This window comes from Aulonocara stuartgranti (genome assembly GCF_965226115.1).
Source record: "Aulonocara stuartgranti genome assembly, chromosome: 20".
NCBI lineage: Eukaryota > Metazoa > Chordata > Actinopteri > Cichliformes > Cichlidae > Aulonocara > Aulonocara stuartgranti.
In genome coordinates, this window is record NC_138956.1 from 9256700 (window position 1) to 9283127 (window position 26428).

At 38.4% G+C, this 26428-nt stretch overlaps 1 protein-coding gene across 4 annotated transcripts; it reads right to left on the reverse strand.

The window, feature by feature from the left end:
* Positions 1-286: 286 nt before the first annotated feature.
* Positions 287-26146, reverse strand: LOC309697083 (oxysterol-binding protein-related protein 2-like; the record flags this gene model as incomplete). Of its 4 annotated transcripts, none has more annotated exons than XM_082518735.1 (14): positions 26042-26146; positions 11170-11543; positions 8771-8897; positions 8138-8213; positions 7580-7714; positions 7170-7267; positions 6895-7077; positions 6618-6725; positions 5838-5927; positions 5418-5538; positions 4876-5001; positions 4653-4776; positions 4145-4235; positions 287-3432 (listed from the first exon to the last, which is right to left on the reverse strand). In XM_082518735.1, the coding sequence occupies exons 2-14, from the start codon at positions 11204-11206 to the stop codon at positions 3330-3332; spliced, it is 1419 nt and encodes a 472-aa protein (XP_082374861.1). In that variant the 5' UTR covers positions 11207-11543; positions 26042-26146. The 4 variants fall into 4 exon arrangements, with proteins under 4 accessions (XP_082374861.1, XP_082374862.1, XP_082374863.1 ...); XM_082518736.1 differs by lacking the exon at positions 26042-26146 and adding an exon at positions 17834-17922; XM_082518737.1 differs by lacking the exon at positions 26042-26146 and adding an exon at positions 15190-15299.
* Positions 26147-26428: the final 282 nt, after the last annotated feature.

Genomic DNA, 26428 nt, shown 5'->3' on the forward strand with positions numbered 1-26428 from the left:
AACAAATGTACTTGTTTGCAACCACGCAGGTTCTCCTCGCACAATCATCTTTACTTTTGAGAACGATGTTATATCCATCATTGATAGTAATACAGCTGGATCACACAGTCTTACATGAGTAGGTTGTCACAACTGAGTTAGAAGCCCACTGCAGTTAAATATGCACCCACTAGTAAGCATCATGTGTCCGGGGATGCTACAGGAGTGCAAAGTCAGTACTTACTCATGCATGTTTCCAAAAAAAAAAAAAAAAAAAAAAGGAAGAAGAAGGGAAGGGTCCCAAAGCTGACATTAGGATTTTATTAGTAGACATTTTCCCCATTCATAGAATCTAACAAGCTGTCCACAGTATGGATACAACCCCTTACAGACCCCTCCCGACTTCAAAATAAAACTTCTGGTTGTCACCAAAAACTGTTTAAATACTATAAAAATAAAATCAATTGCACAAATATGCCATTTTGCTTGCGATTACTTCTGTGCAACACTTTTACACATATATTACATCGACAACCACATGACACAATCGAAGAGAAACAAAATTCAACAGAAAACATTTTCCTTAATAGAAAGAGCCAACAATCAAAGCAACATAAAATCCTAGAATTAGTTAAATAACGTTTATTAGTTGTATAACTGGTAGAGCTTGATGAGCACTGATGAACGTGACGGTTACATGTGTTTAGTTTTCGCCAGTTAGTAGTTTACAGTAAAAAATTACCAAGATCATTGTGTCTGTTTGGATTCATGTACAGCTGCAGAATTTGGTGAGTGCTTGACTTTAGCCTTCTGTGATGGCGCACTGGGAGTAGTGTTTGTGCAATAAGCTTTTTAATAACACAAAACAAAAAAAAGTTGTTTTTAGGTTGTTTTTAAATGAATGTAAAAGTTCTGGATTGTACTGGTGAATTTAACCCAACATGTCCTGAATAGGTTACAGATACTGTACTGGCAAGTAAATCAGACAGATGTAACAGCCACAGTCAAAGGTTCAGTGTTCAGCTGGTGAATGTTTGCTTCAAGCCCCGATTAGGCGCTCTGCTCTTTCCTAAGCAAAACATTAAGAAACGATTTTGCTACAAGAGAGAAAAAAAAAAAAAAAAAAAAAAAAACCTCATTCATAAAACACCATAAATAACACACAAGTTAAAAATGGAAAACAGACAAGCTCGGGCACTAAGCATGACACGGTAATCCATTTTTGAAAAAAATAAAATAAAATAATACAAATAAAAGTCAAATTGAAGATGTGACAACACGGCTACCTGTAGTGACAAGTAGTACAAATAGGTTTCAAATTATCTGGAATGTATTAAACTAAGGCTGCAAAGTCAATATATAAAAAGGTACATCTCACTACTCAAAAGTGAAGGTGTGTGTGTGCGTGCGTTCAATGTGTCGCTGCGGGTGGAGGGGGGGAATGTTAAGCTGTGGTACAATAACAGACACGTGCAAAAGTTGCATAGGGTCGGTGCTGCAAGCTAAATATTCATGTGAAAATGTGATTTTTAATACAGAAACAAAACTAAATGTGATTAAAAATTAGATGCGTGCCATAACGTACTGAGCAGGGATCGACTTCAGCAGAACGCATCTGTCAAACAAAATTAGGCGCGTGTGTTACGATGTTAAGTTAGTACGCACATGTGAGAGCTGTAACCTGTTTGTTCTACATTTCTCACTCTATCAAAACCGCAGGGTGACTCGAGCTCTGCCTAAGTGCTTTAATCGAAAGCATTACAATGTTTAAAAACTTTAACCTTTTAATAAAACCTCAGCATAGCAACAAAAATTTAAATTAAAAAAAAAAAAAGAAAAGAAAAGAAAGAAAAAAAAAAGAAAAAGATGGATTTCATCCCAGTATTCATTTACCAACATGTCTGTATCCTAGAATCTGAAGGGAAATGTGAGTCCTGCTCAGTGACGATGCATTAAAATAATAATGAATGGGTTAAATGTAGAGTCACACTGTTGTTGAGCTCAACACAAATCAAAGGGAAACTGCACAACAGTGGACCTCATCTCGAGTTACCAATTTCTGGGACCCTGTTGGGACACTGCCAACAATCCAAAACGTCTACAGTCTTTTTTTGTGTGTGCCAACATTCATTAGAGAAGTTCCGGCTTTTTTTTTTTTCCTCCTCCTCTCCTTCTTCACTTTAAGAAATAGTGTTTCTGCTTGGCACATAAGTGTAAGAAGCAGCCTGCACAGACACAAAAGACTACAATCATCACTGTATCGTTTCTGCTTGTTTTGTTGTCCTATTATACGAGTCGACGCCAAGTTAATCTGCGGTCCGTTAACTTTTCTGTAGTCGCCATTTTTCTCCAGTTTTTCCCGTTCATGTCTGCTTATGTCACTTTGTCCATGAATCCATCCACCCAATCCTGCCACAGAACACAGTTATCTAGAGCTGCATTTGATACTCGGATTACACCGACAAGTTTCTTCTATGACGATAGTGAGATTTATAACAATCCAGTTCCTTTAGGCTCATATTTTCTAATTCATATCCGCACAGAAAAAACACCCTCTCCTGTTAATATGGCTTTTAGGTGCTTGTATGCATTTATACACGGGTTCACACAATAGATGAGCATATACCATCACTGTAATATTTACTTCTAGTCTTTTTGGACTCCTCTTAAGTTCACTAGTTAAAAGAATGAAAAAAAAAAAGAAAAAAAAAAACGACTGAACAACAGTTTCATTCACAAGCAGCTGCAGATCAACACCCTTATCCTCTAAAGTCACATGTTAAACTGGGAAAATTCATTTGTGACATGTGAATGTTTTTAAAATGCTGCCATCAAGAGTCTTGGCGGGCAGATCCTCGGAGCACAGAGTTCAATAGCAAAGATGTTAAACATTCAGAACGGACCTGTGAGGTTTTTGAGTTGTTACCAACTCTCTGCCAGAGGGATTGACCTGGAATTAAATGGCCATTGTGCTCTAAAGTGTGCTTCAGCAGGGAAACAGGAGATGTTAGTCGATGATGGAGAGTAAGACTTGGAAATAATATAACAACTTCTCTTAAGTGTGTGTGTGTGTGTGTGTGTGTGTGTGTGTGTGTGTGTGTGTGTGTGTGTGTGTGTGTGTGTGTGTGTGTGTGTCAGCGCAAAAAAAACCCAAAACAATCACTTTTACTGAAGACTCGGCAGTCAACAACGTTCAGCTTCTTTGTATGCATTTCCAATCTGAGTTGGTGTGCCTTGATGATGATTTGTATCATTTTATCTCCAGTTAATGACCGGGGGTGGGTGGGGGGGGAGGGTGTAACGGGAGGTTATAGATATGGTGGAGGAGGAGGAGAAAGGCAAGTAGGTTTTCAGTAGATATCAGGCAAGTCTTGGTAGTTCCTGTTGAAGTATCCACCAGTGTAGATCCAATCCTGAGAACCTGTGTATGGATTGGTGCCCATCTGGAACCACCTAAAAAAAAAAAAATCAACACAGGTTACACTTCCGTAGGGATTTACTATGGCTTTGGTCTTAAGTGTGTTACCAGTTTCTAGATATAACTTTTACAATTAACCTCCAAGAAGTCTGTGTATTATTTTCCACCTGCATTTCCCTGTCAATCTGTAATCTTAACAGCTGTCCTTCCTTTCTGCGTCTTCAGCCTGCAGCTCTTTTAATCCATTATTCAGTTCAAAACTTTCTTCACAAACCTCAGTTTTCATACGGTATAAACAAATAAATCTCATCAATGATTAGTGAGCTTTAAATATACAGACTTCGCTTCACTGAATCCGTTTCCAGCCTTTGTAATAAAGTAAGCGGATGTTGGTAGCTTCAATTTTATTAAACAGAATGAGAGTGGAACACAAAATGTCCATTATGTAAATAATATTTTCTTAACACTTGCAGTAAAAGCTACATTCCATGTTGTGGCCATGGGTGAGGGTAGGAATGTAGATTAACCATTATGGTAACAGATTCTCCTTTAGGGCTCAGCTCTACTCTTAACAACTAACCAGAACAGTTTCTGCACCACTGCAATCCCCCTGCTATTCTCATGTACACTGGACATCTAACAGCATCATGAAAACTTCATTACTTTTGGTATATTTTGAAGCTGTTGTAAAGGTTACCACAGAAAAATTTATTAAAGTGAATGCATGTGTTAGTGTGCGTTTCTCACCTAGTAGACCACTCCTCATCTCTCTTGGCTCTCTCTTTTCTGGCAGCTCTCTGTTTCTCCTCCAGTCTTTCCTTTTCTTTACTGGCCTCATCTTCACAAGAATAAAGAGTTGAAAGGTTTCAGATTGTAATAAAACAAGAAAAAGTCTTGTGCTTATTTACCCCTTTAATTTCATTTGTTTCCATTTTTCTTTAGGCACCTGTGGAACTCACTCACTTTGGATTGCACAATACCATCAACATCCAGCAGGTGGAAGCACTGACTTATTGCCAATCCTTTGCTTTGAGCAGCAGAAGTAAAACATTTGTAGTTTCTTTTCTTTATTGGTTCTGTTTTGTTTTTTGTTGTGTTTTGTTTTACTTTCACAGAGTGATCATTCTAAAAGTCGTCTTAAACATCCACATAGTCATAGCATACTGGTTTTCTTTTTAAACAACAGTTCTGTCAAACAAGTTATTGAATGTCAGCCAGCGACGCATTCAAATTTGATCAGATAAAAACTAATTACCCATGTTGCTGTTCTCCATTGCTCTGATGTCAGGCCTGAAGCGACAGTCTGTGTGGGGCAGGATGGCCTCCATGCCGGGCTCCAGCTCATTCAGACACATCGCAAAGTTTGTGAAGTTGTACATCTGGGAAACAGAGAAAGAATAAAAGATGTCAAGAATGAGTGTGTTTGCGTGTGTGCGTTCTGGGCCACCAATTTGGATGTGTAACTTTATTTTTGATACCACAGAAGAGTGTGCTGGTCTAGAGTCTATCCTCCATAACAGAGTGCTTCCTGGTACAACAGACACAGTCTCTTGGACTTCGGGCATGTCATCTGCGTCATCGTTCTCAGCGCCCTCAAGTTCATCCTGTGAATGATACAACTCACTGTAACTACTGGACCAATTGATAGCATCAGCAGAGACTGAACGCTGCAGGCACAAACAGTTACCAGCGAGATCAAAGCTTCTGTCAGTATCTGTTTATTTCCAAACCTGCAGTTTGGAGCATTTGCACACAACTACAAATAAATAAGCAGACTAAAAGGGGAAGAGCTGAAAAACCTCTGCACTGATCTACACAAGCTTGTTAGTTTACCTAGATACGACCACACAGATTGCTGTGGACAATAACAGGAAATCAAGACAGAAGAAGAAAAGGAAATATGACTTAGATGAATTTATTTATTTTTTAAAAGAAAGAAAGCCCACAGACTGGCACTACATTGTTGTTTTTTTATGATTTCTTATTGCAGATGTAAAATATTAGTTGCACAGGTTCTTACATTTTTCTGCTTTTTGTTGTCTCCTTTCTTCTCAGACTTCTTGTGTACTTCATAGGCCTGAGGGTCGACACTCCACATGCATTCAGTCCATTTCCCATAGATGACAGCAAGCTTCTTTTTACTGGATAGAAACGGAAGATGAAAACGACAGTAAGAAGATGTGGCAGGAAAAGGAGCAAAAGGGCAAGACACAAAAAGTTGGAGATGCAAGTGGAGAGAAGAAATTGTTAGAAAAGACAAAAAAAAAAAAAAAAAAAAAAAAAAGGAATGTAAAAAAGAAAATGGTCAATAATAGGAGAAGAAAAGTACAATGGAAAATGAGATTGAAAATAATGAAAATGCATTAGCATGTCTTTTTAAACGTTTGAAGACAGAAAGATTCACAATGTAGGTGACAAACCAGTTAGAGTAAACACAAACCTCTTGTCTTGGATGTATCCCTCCACTTTGTGTAGCTCTTTGCCAAACATCCCACAGGGCTTGAAATTCAACACACATTTGTCTCCAGTGCTGCAGGAAAAATGAGACAAGAGCCAATTAACATCTTTTCACTGGCAGAGCTCATTATAGTGAATTAAACAGACAAAGCAACATTATTTGACATTATAAAGTGGTGGATTTATCATGCAATTATACGTTCATATAAATCACTTTGCATGGCTATTTGTATAAAAGAGGTTCACGTTCAAACCCTGCTGTTTTGACAACAGTTAGTCAGTGCAAGTAAGGTCTGGCTGATTCACAGTTACTAGCATGAATCTGTGCAACTGTGTGAATAAGACACAGCACGCTTAGCAATAAGGACAATAAAAGCTTTGCACTGCTTTCCTAGAAAAATAAATGTTGAAGGAGACGTTGTTTGCCTGTGAAGCCACACAGACCATAAGCAGGCTGGTGTCTAGTATTAGACGAAACAAGGAAGGTGCACGGCAGGAATGGAGAACTGTGGGTAAACATTTGTTAGCCTTACAGTGTTTCATCTGAACTTGACTGCAGTCATTTCCTCACTCTAGTTATAGGGAAGCATTGTGATCAATACAGGTTAAACACTTCTTAGTATCTAGTTCGGTATTTTTTTTTTGGTATTTATTTATTTATTGTCATTGTCAAGAACAATGAAATTGCGTTTGGGGCTTCCATACAACCCAAAAAAAAAAGAAGAAAATAATAAATTCTATCATGCAAGCATCATTTAAATACCTGTGGTTGACTATTTCTACTGTGCCATACTGTTCTATCCACAGTTTTCCCAGTATGACATTGTGTACACAGCAGTTAGGGTTGCTCCATGTGTATGCCTCCCTGTGCCTGGATGAAAATTGCAGGGGGGAGAAAAAAGGAAGAAAAAGGGGAAATAAGAATGAAGGAGGAAGTTTTAAGAGGGAAAGGTGAAAAAAAAGTCAACACAATGAGAAATCAGTTTTAGAATACAATTAATGAATAAATAATTTAAACGCAAAGATTTTAAGTGACCAACTTGAGTAGCTCTAGTGTGATAGTCCCTTTAGGCTCTGCCTCAACACTCTTGCCCCAGAATTTAAGTTTAGGGTAGATGGAGCCGTGGAACACGAAATCCCCAGCCAGGCTCTCTGCATGAAATGCACTCACTGGAGGATGATGGGATACCTGCTCAGACACTATTCGGAAATCCTGGTCCTCTCTGCAAGAAGCAGGGGTGAAAAGAGAGACTGAAAGCTAACTGGTAAAACAAAGTGACCTCACAAAAAACGAGAGAGAAAAAAGCAAGTGTACCTGATAAGTTCATAGGTCTCTCCCAGCAAAGGATTAAAGGGCTTTCCAGTTCTGTCCCACTGCGACGCAACTGCTGACACAGCAAAAGCAGCTACTGCCTAAACAGAAACAATTACAGACCAAGTTAGCATGCGCGTATGTGTCCAAGTCATCTCTTGAGTATGTCTGTTAGTGTTTTGTTTTTTCCTTCTCCCCATACTATGTCCAGATTATTTGCATTTCATTTATGATATTCGATTAGATAATTTTTTTGGTGGCTCTACTACAACCATTCAAAGCAATGGACAAGAGAGGTAAAGACAATGTCATTGTGGGGAGCTAGGGTGGAGTGGGTGGAGAAGAGTGTCAGGGGTGACAGCAGAGAAACATGGTAGATGACACAGGACGTGTGTGTCCACGTCTCTCCCTACCCGCATGCGCTCTATGGAGTCGGACATTGAGGAGGTTCTGTTGATGAGGTAAGTGTGTTCCATATATTCCGTGATTCTCTGCAGGAAGCTCAGCGGCTCGTTGAAGGCAATGGGCATCGTGATCTTGGACAGTTCCTGTTTAACATTAAGATAAAAGCTGAATATACTCTATTATATCACAAAAACTGTAATTGTGTCAGCAGCCAAAGCACTAAACACTAGTTAAACCACAGGTTAACTAGAATAACTCCTAAAATACAACATGACTAAACACAGTATTGCATATAAAGGGGGAAAAAATGGAAAGAAATTACAGTAAATTATAATGGGGAAAAAAGCTACCTAACATATTACCCTTTATACTATTGAACTCTAAAACGTTTTTCAAATTGTGGTTTTAACAAGTAATTTTATGTAATACATTTTTCTTGTTTCAGTTTATCTGTGTGCAAATTAAAAACTGTAAATACTGCCCAATATGACTATGAAAACCTCTCTATGAAAGCCTTTCACGTACAGAAGAGAAGCTCTTAAATCTGATAACCAGCTTTCCCTTACCAGTCCAATACATTTTTTCAGGATACTCCACACACTGATATTGTTTCTGGAAAACATGGGTGCAGGGAGAGATGTCCTGAAATGGAGAAGAAAAGAAATATCCAAGGTTGCAGATAAGAGATAGTGCGTTCAGGTTTGTTATCAGGGCAGAAGATAAAGAAATTCTGCACGAAGATAAGAACAAGTGCAAAGCCAATTCATCTCACCTCTGTTCACAGGAACTAAACCCAGTCACCTAACTATCCTAAAATTCCTATTTGGTAATTTTCCACTGACATCTTAAAATTTATAAAAGGAAATTAACTCAAGTAAACACACCACACCTTCACATATAGGTCACCCAAGTCAGCCCCCCACTGTGAACAACAACAACAACAACAAAACTCCCCCCCTTTTTTTCCCCCTCATTATTTTTAAGCTTAAAAATACGTCACCTCTAAACTGCTGCACCCAAAAAATTGCAGCATTGTGTGCCTTTCTGTGTATGCGTTTTGTATGAAACTGAGCCATTACAAATTGTGACCCTGCCCAAAAATGTTCCACTTAACTCAATTGTTTTTGACCAAGAGAGTACTTATCCACAAACAAGTACACACACAGCAGATGGAATGTGGGTGAGGAATGCAGGAGTACCTGTGTTTCTTGATGCCATTTTCTTGTGGGACTGATCCATTGTTCCTCTGGCTGCTGCTGTCAATCCCTTGTGCATCTTTGAAACTGGCCTCCGACAGCCCCTCGCACGACTCGTCCGATTCCAGGCCTGCGGAAGAAAAAGAAATGTGGCATTCAAAGAAAACCGACGTCATAGATATCCGCACCATGTCATCTTCTTTACACTTGTTGTAAACTAAGAAACCTGGGACAACAACAGTAAACTTGTTTATGAGGTAATAACAATCTACGTCTCAATTCAAACCTTTCACATAAGGAAGCCTGGCCACGACAACATAGGGCCACATTTAACACAAATACCTTTCGGCATCATTGCTCAACATGGAGGAGAGCATATTATAAGGAGTCATATTCGCCATCATAATCTCAAAAAAAGGACAGATTGTGAATATCTTGCATCTCGTCAGTGGATTTAACAAAAAGGCAGATGTTCATGGCGTGGGAATGAGAATGGGCTGGAATAATCTGCAACATAGTACTGTAGGATGGAGTTGTGGGCAATTAAAGGTGGTGCATTAACAAAAGCTTAAAAACACTAATGACTATCATTACTCAGAAAACACGCCTAATCAGGTGTCAGGTACAAAGGTGCATTGTTCGTATCGTCACATAAGTCACAACAAAATATTTTATTTTAGTACTGAGACACCCTGCGACAGACTGGCGACCTGTCCAGGGTGTACCCCGCCTCTCGCCCTATGACAGCTGGGATAGGCTCCAGCGCCCCCCGCGACCCTGAAAAGGATAAGCGGAAGCGAATGGATGGATACTGAGACGTCGCAAGTTCCACTTCCTGAGAAACAAAATGTATTGCACAGTATGAAACTGACTCATTAAATGCAGGATGTGCAACACAAAATTATTTGTCACACATTAGTGTTGACCCATAGCCAGGGTTGTGGAACTTTAAATATTTGATAATCTCTTTTCATGTATTATATAAGCTGCACTTCAACAATGTCTTTCAAGCTTCTGTAGGTGTTATGAAGGTGTGCCCCGGGCAAATCATCAAGCACATTAGTAATATTTTTAAAATAAATAGTTACAACAAAATATTTGAGGGTAAATTAAGAAGAGAAAAAGATGCTAAAGCCAAGCCAGATGATACCTGATGCTACCACATAAATAATAGATCACCCCTGTTCTGCATCTGTCTCAAATTACTAAGATGATCATAACAATGGCACAAAGACAGGTGCAGGCACACACACAGCCCTTTTATTTATACCTGAATGGAAATGACTTGCTAAAGTGACGACAGCCATATAGCAATGGCTCTACGTCAACATGGGGTAATCAAACAACAAAACAGTGATTCTAATATTTATTAACAGAGAACACCACCCTGCCTGCCCTCTTATTATCCTTGCACAGAACGAGCTGTTAAATAAGTGGCTGCACTGCTAATTTATCTACAACAATAAAGTGTTTGCATGCCTTTATTTCTCAGAGTTAATATTATAATCATATTTCAGCATTCAATGCTGAACCTACACAGATTTTATATTGTTTTGATGTCTTCTAAACTTGAGGTAGATCTGCCTAGAGTAAACAGTTCAAAGTTCATCTCTCCTGAGTTTCCAGGTATCTGCTTCCAAGAATGCTTGCTCACAAACCCCAGGCGAGTCACCATGGCTGTACTTTGTAATTGTAAATGGGTACTGCTTGATATCAGACCTTCACCTGGACTGTAACATTAGGCTGCACGAAATCCTGAGAGTGCTGACTTCAAGGACTATTAACTGCTGCTCACCAAAAAAAGAAATGTGAAAATACTTTTAAAAAGAGTGAAGTCTAGCTGGCTTCCTCAAATATGCTGATTTGGGGTAGTCACTACTATCCCACTGACACAAACTTTGGCAGTTTCTACCAGATGAAATTTCTTTGTGAATATAATACAGGCACACAAGTATGAACCACACACCCTCCAGGTTGTTGTTGATATCACTAATCATAGTCGTAAGACAGCCAACCTCTGAATTATTCAACTAATCATCAGACGAAGGCAGGTTAAGTTCCACTGGACAGCATTGTGCTTCGACAACAAAAACAGACCATCTAATTAGGAGTGGCAGCCTCTTGCAGAAAAACCATGTAGCAATTTCCAGAGAAAGACTAAGACCTAAGAAAAATAACGATTACATATATACACATCAGGTCTAATAAATACCAAAACGCTAAACAAAATATTTCTCTTCCTCTAAAAACCCTTTTTAAGTTTTTAAACTACCAAAGGAGAAGTGAGAACTACAAAATCACAATACAGTCCTGAAATACAGGAAGCATGCATGTTTCCCCTTTCTTAATAAAAGATAAACTAGAGGGAAACACATCAATAAGTATGTACATTAAGCACCCACCTGTGACGGCATCGAAGAACTCATCGTCATTGCTCATCTTCTAGAGTCAAAGCTGACCAGTTGTTTAGGACAGATGTTGAACTTCTAGCACATGTTCCTTTTGGTGGCTGCTCTGAAAAGTTACTCTGGAGGGAGACCTGTCAATCTAGGTCTCGCTTGAGTGTCACCACAACAACAGAGCAATGTTTGTCTGATATCGAGACAATGTCCCAAATACAGCTTCACACAGATTTTCAGCAGATGGTCTGTCCTCAGAGGAATGACACCAGCAGATGTCAATTTGAGCAAATCAGCTGCTTAGTTAGCAGACAAACAACGGATGCACTTCCAGTCTTCAATTTATGTGGCTCTTTTGACCAAGGCAAATGAATAATCTGTAGAAAGAAAAAAAAAGAAGAAACAAATATATTACTAACAATCAATATTAAAAGGTTATAACTAGTGTTTACTTGCCATGTTTGTTCCCTCCACTTTTTTTAAGTCAAAAGTGGAAAAATAAAGTCAACACATTAAAGTTCAAACCTCCAAAAATGTGTTATTTTTTGTTTGTTTTTTCTTAAAATGGGTATAATCCTTTATTCTCATTTAATTAATTGTAAATGCCTTTATACAACAACCAACTTGCACAAAACCCCCCCAAAACAAAGTCGAAAAATTTTTGAAACCAAATTACTTGCACAAATTTTATACAAATTTTATGTATAAAGGCCTTAAGGGTGTAAACATACTGCTGGGATCATAATGTTCTTAGGTTGCAATAATCCTGCAATTTAAGGTAATTTATAACTGAAATTGCCGTAGCCTCCACTCCCTCCAAGGGATTTCTACTTTCTTTGGAGTTGAAACAATTTGGGAGAATATAAACCATCATATGATTTTTCTTCAAACACATTCACACAAGCCCTAGAGCAACAATTCAATGGCAAATCAGAGACCTTTGTGAGCTACAGAAAGCTGCACACAATGTCATTGCATCCTTCATGCTCTGAGTACTAATGTACCAAGAATAATCAAACTTTTAACACATTTTCTTCCATTTCTGGAATGATAACCTTCAAAAATAAAAACAACATGCAGAGAAGATTGCATTAAGTGGACTATCTTGATGCTCTTTACAGTAGATCTAACCATCTGTTCCATCCGCTCAAAGTCTGCTTGTTCTGTCACAGTCACAATTTTGTCTATCATGGCTTGTTGCGTGAAAACAGAGATGTTTCTAGTTCAGTAGTTACACAATTGGGACACCACTGTCACAGGCATTCTGGGTCTTTGTTACCCTCTGCTTGGTACATTAGCTTCACCCAGTTTAAAAGCAAGACCCAGAATAACTTGTAACTCCCCAGGTCAAAATTACCAGCCCAGAGTTTTGAGAGTTTCAAAACACATTTTAACATGGACTTCAATTTTCAAGGAAGTAAAAGGAGTTGTTTAATTAGTAACTTAACCTTCAAGAAATACAATTCATAATAAACTGAAACTCCAGTTTATTCATCACACAGAACAAAAAAGTAATGCCAACGGGTCAATGAGTGTGTCAATTAGGGCTGCACGATTAATTGTTAGAAAATCGTGATCTCGATTCATACTTATGTGCGATCACATTTCCAAATGACAATGATTAAAAAAAAAAAAAGACGACCACGATTGTACCGCATTTTGATCCGGGACGTAATCTGCATGAAAACAAGCGCTCACTCTTCCTGCTCAACAAATGACAAGGGCGGAGCCTTATACCACGTGATACAGAAGCTGTGCCGCGTGATGCTAAAATTAGCAGGGAAAAAAACAACGGCGAACACGTCAGGGATGACGACAAAGTGACAGGAGAAAATCCGTCCCAGTCAACCACCCAAACATCAATAACGGGAACCTTATACAGCCCTTCCCTATACCCGTCGAACTCCCGCAGGCACAAAGAAATTACGGAGGCTATCACTTATCACCTGACCAAAGATATGGCTCGCATCAACACTGTGCAAAACAAGGGATTTAGGAAAATGATCAACACCCTAGACAAACGCTACACAGTGCTGTCCCGCAACTATTTTTCTATTGTTGCACTACCTGTTCTATACACGCAGTGTCGAGCAACGGTGGAGACGGAATTTCAAGCAGTACAACATTTTGCGGCAACAACAAAACGTGAGACATTTGTTGTTTTTATGTTTATTTATTGTTTTTATGTTCAGTTTCAACTGTTACGAAGTTGATGTGCAGTTAATAAGTGCAATAAATATTTATACTGGAAAAGAAAATCGTGAGAGAATCCTGATCTCAATTCTAAGCCCAAAAAAAAAAAAAAAAAAAAAAAAAAAAAAAAAAATCGTGATTCTCATTTTATGCAAAATCGTGCAGCCCTAGTGTCAATTAATTAGCAAAAACCCGAGCTGCACTTAAAAAGGAATTTGTTCACTGTGCCGACCATATTTAAAAACCATTTAACATGTAAAAACCTCACACAATATGTAAAAAGATTTGTTACCATTACACAGAATATTTTCATCTGGACACTGTTTAAAAAAAAAAAAAAAAAATCAGCTTAGTTTTACAACCACTACTACCATGTGCCTGTTCTTACCAGTAATATAAGATAGCATACATCATTTTATTATGACACACCCCACATGTCAAATGTTGAGACACACACACACACACACACACACACACACACACACACACACACACACACACACACACACACACACACACCCACACACACACACACACACCCCCTAAGGAATAGGTAAACAAGGGCCCATTTATCCATTTTATCTTATCACCAATGGCTCTAAACATTAGAACTAGAATACCAGACAGATATATGAAAATTAAATTGGCCCCTTTGATTTATAAGGATGATAGAATATGTGAAACGCATGTGTGTTAACAACAATATGACAGATGTAATCTAGATGGCACCCTCCATTGGCAGGGTTACACATATATGCAATATTTACTTACAACTATTACTAAAATTATATGCAATCTTAATATTTACAAGGCAACGAAATGCTCATATAATATTAATATTATATGAGCAAGACACACATCCTGAGGGAAGGGGAACAGGCAAAGGTGAATTTGTGTAAGACATACACATCTCATTCCACTGTATTCTGTGCGTTTTTTGTTTTTATTTTTATTTAATCCATTTTCCAATAAATTACATTGACACTTTTATCTACTACTGCCACAGAAAAAGAACTTTTGTAGATGCCTATTGTAGGACAAACAGTCCCATGCTAGAAGAAATTTTTGACTAATGAAGGCATGGCCCCATCCATCTAATGCAGGGGTCCCCAACTCCAGGCCTCGAGGGCCGGTGTCCTGCAGGTTTTAGATGGGTCCTTGATCCAACACAGCTGATTCAAATGGCTAAATTACCTCCTCAACATATCTTGAAGTTCTCCAGAGGCTTGGTAATGAGCTAATCATTTGATTCAGGTGTGTAGATCTAAAACCTGCAGGACACCGGCCCTCGAGGCCTGGAGTTGGGGACCCCTGATCTAATGGAAAACTCATTCTTATGGTCATAACTCCACTGATCAAGTTTTTAAATCAGTGTTCCACCGTTTAACAGCTTTTAAAATTAGCAAAGTTCCATTTGCATTTACAATTTTCTGATTTATTTTAACAGCAGTATTTCCATCAGGAGCCAAACCAAATTACCAAATGTTATCCACTGTGTTTACAGCAGCCTTTGTGAAGCATAATAATAAAATTGTTTCAGATGAACCTATTTTGGGATATGCAAAAAAAAAAGTTGATACCTACAGGTTACACTTAAGAAAAAAAAAGCATCTCTAAACACAAAAATATGAATATTAATTACATTAATATAATTGTATATTAAACAGTAAACCTAAATTCCCTTCTACCCACTTGCTGCTTATTGGGATCCTCCTGCAAGTAATAGAGAGAGTAATAGCAAGTAATAGAGAGAGCACAGATTAATGTCTAACTAATACAGTAATGCAGTGTGACAGACCTGATCTCCAGAATTATAAAATCTTTACATACCTGAAGCATAAAGAAAATCCTAAAAGAAATATCCAGTCTCATACAGCTGACTGATTTAGAAGATAAAAATACCAAATTCAGTCTTGTTCCCACTCGCCTGGCCTTCTACACACTCGCCTGGCCTATTTCTACACAGTGGATGGGTTTTGCCCTTGCCAGAGAAAGGAAACGCCTTCAGCACACACATGAACTTTGGCCTCTGCGTCCACAATTGATAAGGTGGATAAACTATTATTCAAATATTCTACCAGTTAACTCTGTGTCCAACTCAGCATTTTTCTAACTTGTGAAAGGCTGGCTTAAATAAGATCTAGATTTTTTTTTAAATTAATAAATAGAATCTCTCTCATTTTCCTACATTCAGTATTAGAAAGGATTTATACCAACATTTTTTAAAAGCAACAAACAAAGAAAAAAGAAATTCCACTATAAAAGGGAGTTGACTGTATCAGCTGATCATATCAGTCAGGAGATCTACAGGACAAACGTGATATTTCCTGTGGCCTCACAAATCACATAAACTAGGGAACTCCCAAACCTTTAAATGGTTCTGCAGGACATTTTGGAATCCCAACCGGAGGAAATCTGACTAATGCACTTGTCTACCAGGGTTTGTGTCGAAAATATGATGGAAGAAAACACCACCTTCTCTAACTCACTTCTTAAAGATTGAGTCGTGGTATGATAATCCTTATTCATATTTCAGTGCATTCATAGTCAGTGGTCTGTGGAAGCTATGTGAACATAATGTTACAGCAGATTCTGAACAAAGCTGTCAGTTAAAAGGCATGTCGCACATTGTCTTCACATCACCAAATGAATTCCCCCCAAATACCTGACCACTGAACCTTATATATAGCTATAGTATACAGCAACAGAATGACAGACAAAACACGTTTTCCCAACCTTAACATCCATGCACAAAGCAAATATGACTGAAAATAAAATTTGCGTATGACATTAAATGTTTTGTACAATAGACAGGCCACTTCACAGTTTGTAATTCAACAGTGCTACAATCTCTGTCACCAGAATCAATATCCTTCAGTGAAGCTTTCTAAAATAAGGCAATATCAGAAATGGATATCCATCACATTTTCCTAGCTCCACTAAGGCACACAGAGAAAACAGGAAGATGACGAGTGTGTGCTTTAGTGATGGAAACTATCATCAATAATAGAACTGCATTATTGACTTGATGAAATAAGCTGACATAGTTCTCACTCAGAAAAGTCAAGACAACACTGACTCGAACTCTAAGCTCATTTCTCAAACTGCTCTTTGTTCACAACCCATTAAAAAGCAGACCCATTTTATAAGGTTGGTTAAACCTATTCAGATCATAAGAAAATTTCTTTTGATAGAGATGCAGCACTTGAGACAAAGTATGACTACTGCACTCAGGCTGTAGCTGGTCTTTGTAAGATGTCCAACTAGCACTACTTCTTAAAGCTGTTCTGAAGCACAGTTTCAGAGGCACATGACGACCTGAATAATTAGGTTTGTGTATTTGAAAAGTAGTAAACTGAGTGCAATACTTGGAAATTAAAGACTGTCTAATCTATTAATTCTATGTGCTCTAATGTATTCCATTAACAACACTGTTAATTTAGTCTTTTATATTTTGTAGAACAAATGTTTCCCCAGGATTCCTTCTCAGCATCAGCAACAATAGATGAAAGTGAAAATAAATTCTTCATAATCACTGACAAGCCACCGTTTTTATCTGCACACACTAAAACTTGAATTTCAGTTTAAATCCATGTTTAGAAGTTTTGTTTTGCTTTTTGATAGTCTTGCATTTTTAAAAGAACTTACTTTTCATTCCAGAATTGTGCAGATAAATTAAACAGATTCTAACACACACCCACAGACAGCGAGAGAAAAAGAGAGGTATCCGATTGGCTGCAGCAAGCTCTCAGATCATATCACTCGCTGTCTCACACGCCTTGTGAGCCATTACGTAACCATGACAGACATGGCACCATATGAGCACCACAACCACTCTCCTCCGTACTTTGATAATAGCTCACCAAATGTAGCCACAAAAAAGGTCAGCAGATGAAAAAAAATATATATACACAGAACAGAGAGATAAAGCTTTGGAACAGAGATAACTTTACCCCATTCCTCATTCATGTAACTCATTTCAAATACAGACCCACAGACTAAGCTTTCTGATTTAGTTCACTGTCGGTGTCCATTTTTCCAGAAATATCAGGAGAAAGTAAAATAAAACTGTTATGAAACTTTCTAAATCAATAATTAAATAAAGTTAGTTAATTACCTGCAAAATTAGATATAGCAGTACCCATATCAAAGCTTGAGCTAAACCTAAAATAAAACTTTATATCATGAACTAATCCATTTTTTTTGGATAAAATGATTTATAAATACATAGTGACAGGACCAATAATATCTTCTCTTTTGAAGACAAAGACAGACATTTTAAAATATTACACAGGGTACGTGCACAGTTTATCCCTAGATTTTCTAATTTTGATAAAACATGAGACACTACTTAAACTAAAGCAATTGTTACAAGACAAGTGATTGTGTCAAATCGCACTCCGAGTCCTTCATTAATTACAGATTGTAAAATTTGTCACCAAATGTTGTACAATCATTTGAAATGCAAACCTACTGATGCCAAAATTCCATTCATAAGCCAAGTAATGTCTGTCTCTGCTGTCCACCGCAGACAAAAACATCCAAAGCCAAAAGGCGCATAGAGAGAGAGTCAACAGACTGGCAGAGGTAGAGCCAAGGTGAAAGAAAGTAAAGGACAAGGTTGCCATGCAACATACTGATACAGCATACACACACCTCTATATTTCTCTTTACACACACCTACCTCAACAGGGGACACACCTCTACAGACTGAAACACATACCACATACCAAGTCAGTTTCACATACAAACATGCCACTGATGGCAGAAACTGTATAGCAGACAACCAAAAAAGGCTAACGTTAGAGAAAGGTTGCACCTGAGGTAGTGCTGTACTTCTGGTGATATGGCACAATACTTTCTTTGCTGATTAAATAGAATTGGTAAGGTAAGCTTCCACCATTTGTCTAGTTGCTGAATCTGGGACTTTAAGAAAAATGAACGGTTTTCAGATACAAATATCTATAAAGGTAGGCCTGAAAATATTTGTTGCCTAGCTCCCACATTAACGTTATCATTTTATTATTTGCAGATAGAGGTACTTTACACTGTTCCCTTACTTCCAAATGGGTTGCCACAGCACATGGAACCGCATGTTTGATTTGGTACAAATTGCCCTTCCTAAGGTTACTCTGCCATTTATCCAGACTTGGGACCAGCACTTTAAGTACAGTAACTTCTGTTTCCCTGGGACTAGATTTCTGTCCATCAGATATCTGCTAATAGTTATATGGCTAACATTCTCACTGGCCAGGTTAAAGTGTAGAATAACTGTTTAATACTTCAATGTGATGAAACAGGAGCCCCCACCCCTCACCCCAATTTTTCCTCATAGTGATTTATGGTGTTAGGATAGCCCACAAGGACAGCAAGTCCACACTGAAACTAAGAAAGCATCTGTGCTTTGGTTCTGTTTGTGCATATATAGAGACAGGACTGGCAACTGTTCTATAACCCAAATGTGGCCCACTGTTAAGAGACCTGTTCTACCACAGCCAGAAGGGCTATCTAACGCAGGACTGTGTGAACTAAATGTTAGCTATTGTTGTTAATATTAGTTCCTCACATATAAGAATGATCAGTCCTGGACTTTTTCTTGTTACTAGTCTCTGTGACACAGAGGCTTATTTCTATGAACCTGTGGTCCAGGACAAAATTATACTCTGTGCTGATGTCATTTCATGTCACTTTGATAGTTCCCGGAACTTTTCGGTCAAATAATGCCAAATGCATATTATAAGGACACACGGATAACCCCTGCAATTCACTGTCATTCATCTGATACACTTTATATAGACATCTAAATACTCAGATGCCACACTGCTATTTATGTCATGTGATTAAGTTTTCCTAGCAAAGGCTCAAGGTTAAGATGAAGGAAATGGGTCTCATCTACCATTCTGAGAGAAGTAGGAAGGATGTGAATGTGGCCTGAGAGACAACAGTGGGAACAAGAATCACAGACAGGCCACTGTGTTAGAGGGAGTTCAACAGAGAGCAGCATTTTGCTGTGTGTGCTGTCTGTGCACTAATGAGTGCAGAAAGGGAAGGGGGGGGGGGAAGAAAAAGAAAAAAAAAAAAAAAAGAAGGGGGGTGGACAGAATTGCTATGGAGATCTGAGTGTTAATAGGCATTTGTGCTCTGTAGATGTAGCTGCAAGTAAACTAAAGCCAAAGCAGCAACCCAAGGAACTGAACTCAGAAAGCACTCAGAAAGTAGTGCACTACTGAAAAACAGCAAGTTACTCAGGAGGAATGAACCTAGCTTGGTCTTGTTGAACGTGGTGACCCCAACCACTCTGCCTGCTCATTCCTAACTTTCTCTTCATGATTTTGTGCTGGACGTAGGACACATCAAGTCCTATAGAAATCTACTGGAAAATGTTTCTTTTTTTGCATCTAAACATTTTGCCATTAAGCTTATAGTCTCAGTCACTCATTTTGGGTCATATTGAATTTATATTTTGCTAGAAAACGGGTACAATGATTTATTGAAACAGGCGCAAATACACATGAACATACAGTGTAAGGCAACAAAAAAAGTGTTTGCACTATTCTAACAAAATTTATCATTCAACACAGCCTAAACTCTCGTACTGAAGCCTTTTTGTAATTTCTGTCAGTAGTCTCCAGGAACAGTTCTTTAGGCTTCTTGAAAAACATTCAAAGATCTCATTTGGCAAACAATGGGTGGATCAACTCAAAGGCCAGATGCATTTCCCAGGTCCTGTATCAGGTCTCTGCACACCAAGCAGAGATATGCCAAGTTTTCAGCCAATAGCTCTTTGAGAATTAACTTGTAAAATTATATTTTTGCACCGACATCTGTCAAACTGTCATCTTTGAAATTTTTTGCACATTCAACTAAAGAAATGAGAGCAAATTATGTGTTTTTGCAACAAGCTGCTGGTAACAAAGCACTTAAAGTTACAATTCATAACATATACATTGTGAAGTCTTCTGCTATGTGTAGACATAACACAGAACAGCGAAGTATTTGGTTAATGGTGAGTTTAAGGTTTCATTTATCACCATTATGTGCGTGGTCGCTATTTTTTCTAAGGTCCATATTGGTTAACAATGAAAAGCCATCTCATCAGGGATTCAAACCTCTTACACCCCAAGTTTGAATCAGTAGTTTATAATGGTTCATGATGTTTTAGTTTCTTATCTTTTCAGAAACATGTCTGTATACAGGAAAGGCTGTTACGTGATTGTCTTAAGCCCAAGCATCTTACAAAACACAAATGTTTGTACTGTAAGCCAGTACTAGACTGACGTAGAGCAAAAGTTATTTGAGCAAGAGTCTAACTGGGTGAAATGACCAAAATTAGTTTATTTTGTGTTCCGTGCTTCCTGTTTTCATCACAATCAGAATCAGAATACTTTATTAATCCCGAAGGAAATTAGGGTTACAGCAGGCAGCACGCTAATGGCGCATGCTGTACTTACAAAGGAACCTTCTGACCAACTTTAAAAAATAAATAAATAAAAATACATAACATGAGGTAAGAGGAGGAGGGGAAAAAAATATACATAACATGAGGTAAGAGGAGGAGGGGGAAAAAAATACATAACATGAGGTAAGAGGAGGAGGGGGAAAATAAACAAAACTCTACTCAGACTGAGCTCCTAGTGGGAGAACAGTTTGATAATAGAAAAAACACCTCAGCACAAAAAGCACATGACTGTCAATACACCATAGAAACACAAGACAAGCAACAGGGGCAGGTAAAGGGTAAGAGAGAGCCGGTGTAGACAGCGCATCCGGTCCTGCAGCATGTCTGCGCTGGTCCAGTTGACTGCCATCTTCCCCGGTAGGGCACAAGCATCGAAGGCGTTTGGAAAGGGAGGGGGGGAGTCAGTGTATGTGTGTGTCCAGAGTTCAGCTGAGACAGTGTCCTTCGCCCCGCCAGGCTAAGTAAACAGTCTTCCAGCCAACCCAGGTGGCCTTGCATGGAATGGGGGGAACAGTCTAAACACAGTCGTTATGAGGGTGTTTTGTTCAGCTCCAGCCTTGAGGCCGCAGCTGGCGTCGAAGGGGTCTCTGCATGAAGTGATGATAGTTTTTACTTTAGTGCGAACAACTCATAAATTTCAAAGCTGTTCTAACAGTCCAACACTGGTCTCTCAATCTCCCCTTGGAGAGCCGTGAGCTTTCTATGATGTTATCCAAACTTACGTTCCAAGCTCCAAAGAGCTGGCGAATGGAAGTAGAGCACAAGACCAACAGACGGTCTAACTGACAATCATTCACAAATTACTTTTTATTATAGTATACTGAAACTATGAAATCAAATTCAGTCTACTTCAATCACAAGACTAACCTTACGGAGTACATCCACTGACTGGAGCACTTTAGAAAAACTAAGTGCTAACATTAAAACCATTAATCCATTTAAAGAGAGGAAATTGCAATAAACCACACCCAAACAGCCTCAAACGTACACTTTTACATCTGATGCAATAATAACTCAAATGTGTGACGAAAAGTAAACTCTCCTATGAGAATCAAGTACAAATCTTTTTTCCATGTTGGTCAGATCTTTTTTGATCCTTTTGCATTTCTTCCTCTTTACTGTAATGTAAAACATGTTTACAGATTATTTAAATGATAGAGTGAAAAATCTTGCCGTATAATAACAAAAGCTCCCAGTGAAACTTCTGAAATACACTGAGGACTCATGTAACCTCTAGATTGCATAAGTCATTCAGCCTTAGAAGTGAGGAAGTAGGGGGTGAAAAAAATGTCTCAAACAAGTACACAAAAACTGTGGAGTACATTTGCAAATGTAAAGAAATTAGCATACATATAACAGAGATACAGAGATATATACATAGAGCATCAAATTACGAGTTTATGTGACAACGAATTTAATGTCATGTTACGCTGTTACTTGGAAGTAATGGAACAAATTACTTAATGACCCATCAGAGAAAGTAACACTGCATTATTTTTAAGAAAAGTAATGAATAATATGCAATTTATTATTTTATTTAATTTCTTGCCCCACTCTTTTTTTTTTTTGTAACACCCCTAACACTGATGAGGTAAGTTTCTAAAGACTAAAGGTAGCTCCAAACAAATGTTTCATTGAATTTGTTGCACTTGAGATCTAAGCTCAATCATATGTGTAATCATGTGCGCTAGTCTATCCTGTCTGTTTGTCTTTCAAATATAAGGGAGGAGCTTGTTCTCTTTATTCTACTCCTGCTTGAAGTCAAGTAAACCCCACTGGGCATAAGATACTGTCTCATTCTGGGCAGGATGCTTGAACGTATAGTTTCTCACACTCTCTCTCACACACACACACACACACACACACACACACACACAACTACTGAACAGTGTGAGTCAGCGCATACCAGTGATACCTGCTAGGAAGAAGAACCTGCTAGGAGGAGTTTTACCTTCACAGTGTATGCAGAAACAAAGCCTGCTCAGCATCTTGCCTGGAAACTCCCTTGAATTGTCCACCCATTAACACAAACAATGGCACTCCTGAGTTTAGATAAAACATGTGCACAAAAGCATGTTTTGTGATCAGCATTGTTTGCACTTGAGTTGTTATTTGACAGGTTCAGGTGACTGGGTTTAAACTTTCTCTGCGTTCTGGCATTTAGGTAAAAAGGTATGTGGAGCCACATTTCCAATGGATTTTAGAGACAACCAGTCAATTTCACATTACCAGAATATACTTTAATTGCATTTTATAGGGCACCTACAGTTATAAATTACCAAAGGAAAAATATACCAGTCTTTTTTTGCTTCAGAGAAACTTCTGAAAGATCTTTAATTTACTTTTGAGGAAATCGTGCAGTTTCGTGTACATGATGCAACTGTACGAACGACAGAATATCACAATATAATGTGATACACAAACAACATCATCTATTTTTAACAATTAATTAGAAATTTAAAGAAAGAGACACAAAGCTGCACTAAAGATTTCATGGGTCTTCACCCATGCTCCACTTAAATAAATTGATTCAAATTTAGCTTAGCAGAAGCAACCTAGCATTTGCTAACAGACAAATCACACTGAAAACATACCTACACCAAGACTCCTCCCTGCTTTCCAAATACAACTACTGATTTTGCATTTGCTGACCGTCCCATTGCTGCAACAGTTAGGTTTCAACACTGCTGAAACCCAACTTTTGGGACATGGCTTGCAACATCTTCTTCCTGTTCACTTAAATTTAGCCACAGAACTCAACTACAAGAGCATTAGGCAGGCTAATCTCCACCAGAGCCATTGCCCTATTTTGCTCATTTAAAAAGATCCACCAAAATTCAATGGGTCTTTCCTCTGCCCACGTACCACCGCTCCATCAAGCTTCATGAAGGTCAGGCTAATAATCGTTTGTGCAATCCTGCTGAAAGACAAATTGTACTCATACAAACTTTTTCTAATGTGAGGCAGAAAAAAAATACAAAAGCAAAACATAAACAAAACACAGATATTCCACAACTGAACGCTCATAAGCATTTATTCCATGAACACTTTAATTAGGCAATTGCTGTTTCAACAAGGACAACTGCTCATCTAGCTCTCAAGTGGAACTACATTACTCTAAGGTAACTACCTTACCTGTGCTAGTAAACTTACTTACTAGCACAGTGTAAAGCTCCCCTTTCAAATGGAATCTATTGCCATAGACACCATGGTGAGGGTAATTAAGGTACCTTAGGGAGGAAAACCCATAACTAAATGACAACAACTGCAATTCCAGAGAGGACAGACTAGTATGTCATGTAAAGATAAAAACAAAATGTGTCTACCTTCATACTCCTGTGGATAAAGCAACAATTTTTTTTAAAAAGGGAAGTTCACTTTAATCCTAACCATACAAAAGATGATTAGCAACAATAAAACAGCTACTACGTGAAGTACATAACACAGAGCATCCTTTCAGTGCAATGTTCTGCTGGGAAAGTTTCCATGCCAGCTTTTATACTTTGACAAATAAAACCCATAATTAAACTGACCCCCATGGAGCAGCACTCACTCTCCAGGCAGGACAATGCATGCTGTAACACCACAAAACCTGTCAAGGAATGGTTCAAGGTACATGAAAAATATTCTAAAGTGTTGGCTGGGCCTCCAAAGCCCCAAGATCAACACATAGCAACTATGGGAGTCCAAAAAGCATAATCCACAGGATCCAAAAGATCCACCCCCACTGTACCATCGTGCAAAAAAACAAAACAAAAAAAAACACCATCACCACCAAAAACAAAACCTCTCATTTTTTTTTAACAAACTCTTAAAAAGTTTAAGACATGACATGACATGCTGGTCAGTCACAGGAGCTCGTTCAGTGAGAGACTGAGATTACCGAAAAGCACCACTGAACGACACAGGAAATCTTTCCTGCCTGTGGCCATCTCCCTGTACAACGCATCCACTTAACACACCGTTTACTGCTACAACTACACATGTTTCTTTTCCAGCTATTTATTTATGAGTGATGTATGTATGTATGCATGTATGTATGTATATATTGTACTATTCTTAGTTAGCGTATTGTCTGTCTTGTCTTAATGTTGATTTATAATGGAGCACTGTAACAAAAAATAATTTCCCCCAGGGATCAATAAAGTATTCTGATTCTGAAAAAGGGGGACTTTTTGTTCATCATCTGCTTAGATGATGTTATTTTGGTTCAACGTTTTCAGTTCAACTTTATCAAATTGTGGTAGTCAAAACATTTGTGAATTGCCTCACAGTTATTACTGACATATCTACAAAAGATCGATATCAAATGAACAAACAATGCTAAGCAGATTGACCGTCAGTAACACAGTATCACTTCCTTACATTAAGTTCCTTAGTGACAGTGGAAACATGCAGTAGTACTACTATGAATGCCACTGAGCAATATGTCTGTCAGGGAGAGTAGACAAACAGATGACTGTGTCAGAGCAAACCTTGTGTCAATGACCTAAAGTACACCAGCTTTAAACGACAAACCTTTGTTTAATCTCTTGCGAGTCAGATGCGGATGTAATCGGGAAGAAGTCAGCCTGGCGGGGAGACATTACCAATGTTTGCTGAGGCAGTGAAACGTGATAGGAAATGACTTTAATCTGCACCTTTACATAAACTGCTGCAGGTGAAGAAAATGTGACGGTTTTAATCTGAATAGATGTTTTCCTCTGAAGGACTCCCTCACACTCAACCATCAAGAGCTTTTTACCAGCAGCTTTTTACCAGCACACGGAACTTAATCGTTCTGCTTGCACTGACAATACATTAAAAATACCCAAATAATAATTATATTCTAAATCAATTACCAATTAAACCTTCACTGACAACTTGAAAAACACCCAGCTCTGACAACCCATCTAATAAATGCTACTGTAAACTCTATGCTTGCTAACATAATAGCATACACTTTAACTTGCCAAATTTAACATGTGACGAACTATACAATATTCCTAAATGAGAACAATGTTTTTAAATCATTGTTCCCACACAACAAACTGACAGTGCCGAGGCTGGCCGGAGCTTTTTGACAGCTAGCGCTTTACCATTAGCGGGCGGGCTAAAGAAAAATAAGGTGGCTAACTAGCATGGTTAGCCACCTTTTTGAATAGAGAGGCCAAAGCAAAATTTAGGGCACTGAAAAGAAAACATAAGACCATAGAAAGACCAACGGAATATCTGTCATCGTACCTGAGTGGCGTGAGCAGGCTGAATGTATCTGCAAGTCCAGAAAGATGAACAAGAATTTACTGTGTAGCCTCAGCTTGACACAGCAGCGGAAGTAGCTGGCAAATGGGGGCGTCGTTAGATAGACGACAGACACAGTCTGCAGCCAATGAGATGTAATCCAGGAAACGTTTAACCAATGACAATGCGCACTAAAGAGCAGATTTTTAAAAAACATGCACCCTTTTCCTTTTAAAAAAAAAATAAAGCTGAGCATCTGCAGCTTATTCTCCATTATTATAAATTACAGAACATAAGTCTAAATCGAGAATATGTCTAAATCAACACACACACACACAGACACACATATGTTCCGTTCCAAACAGTGTGTGTCTGTGTGTGTGCGTGCGT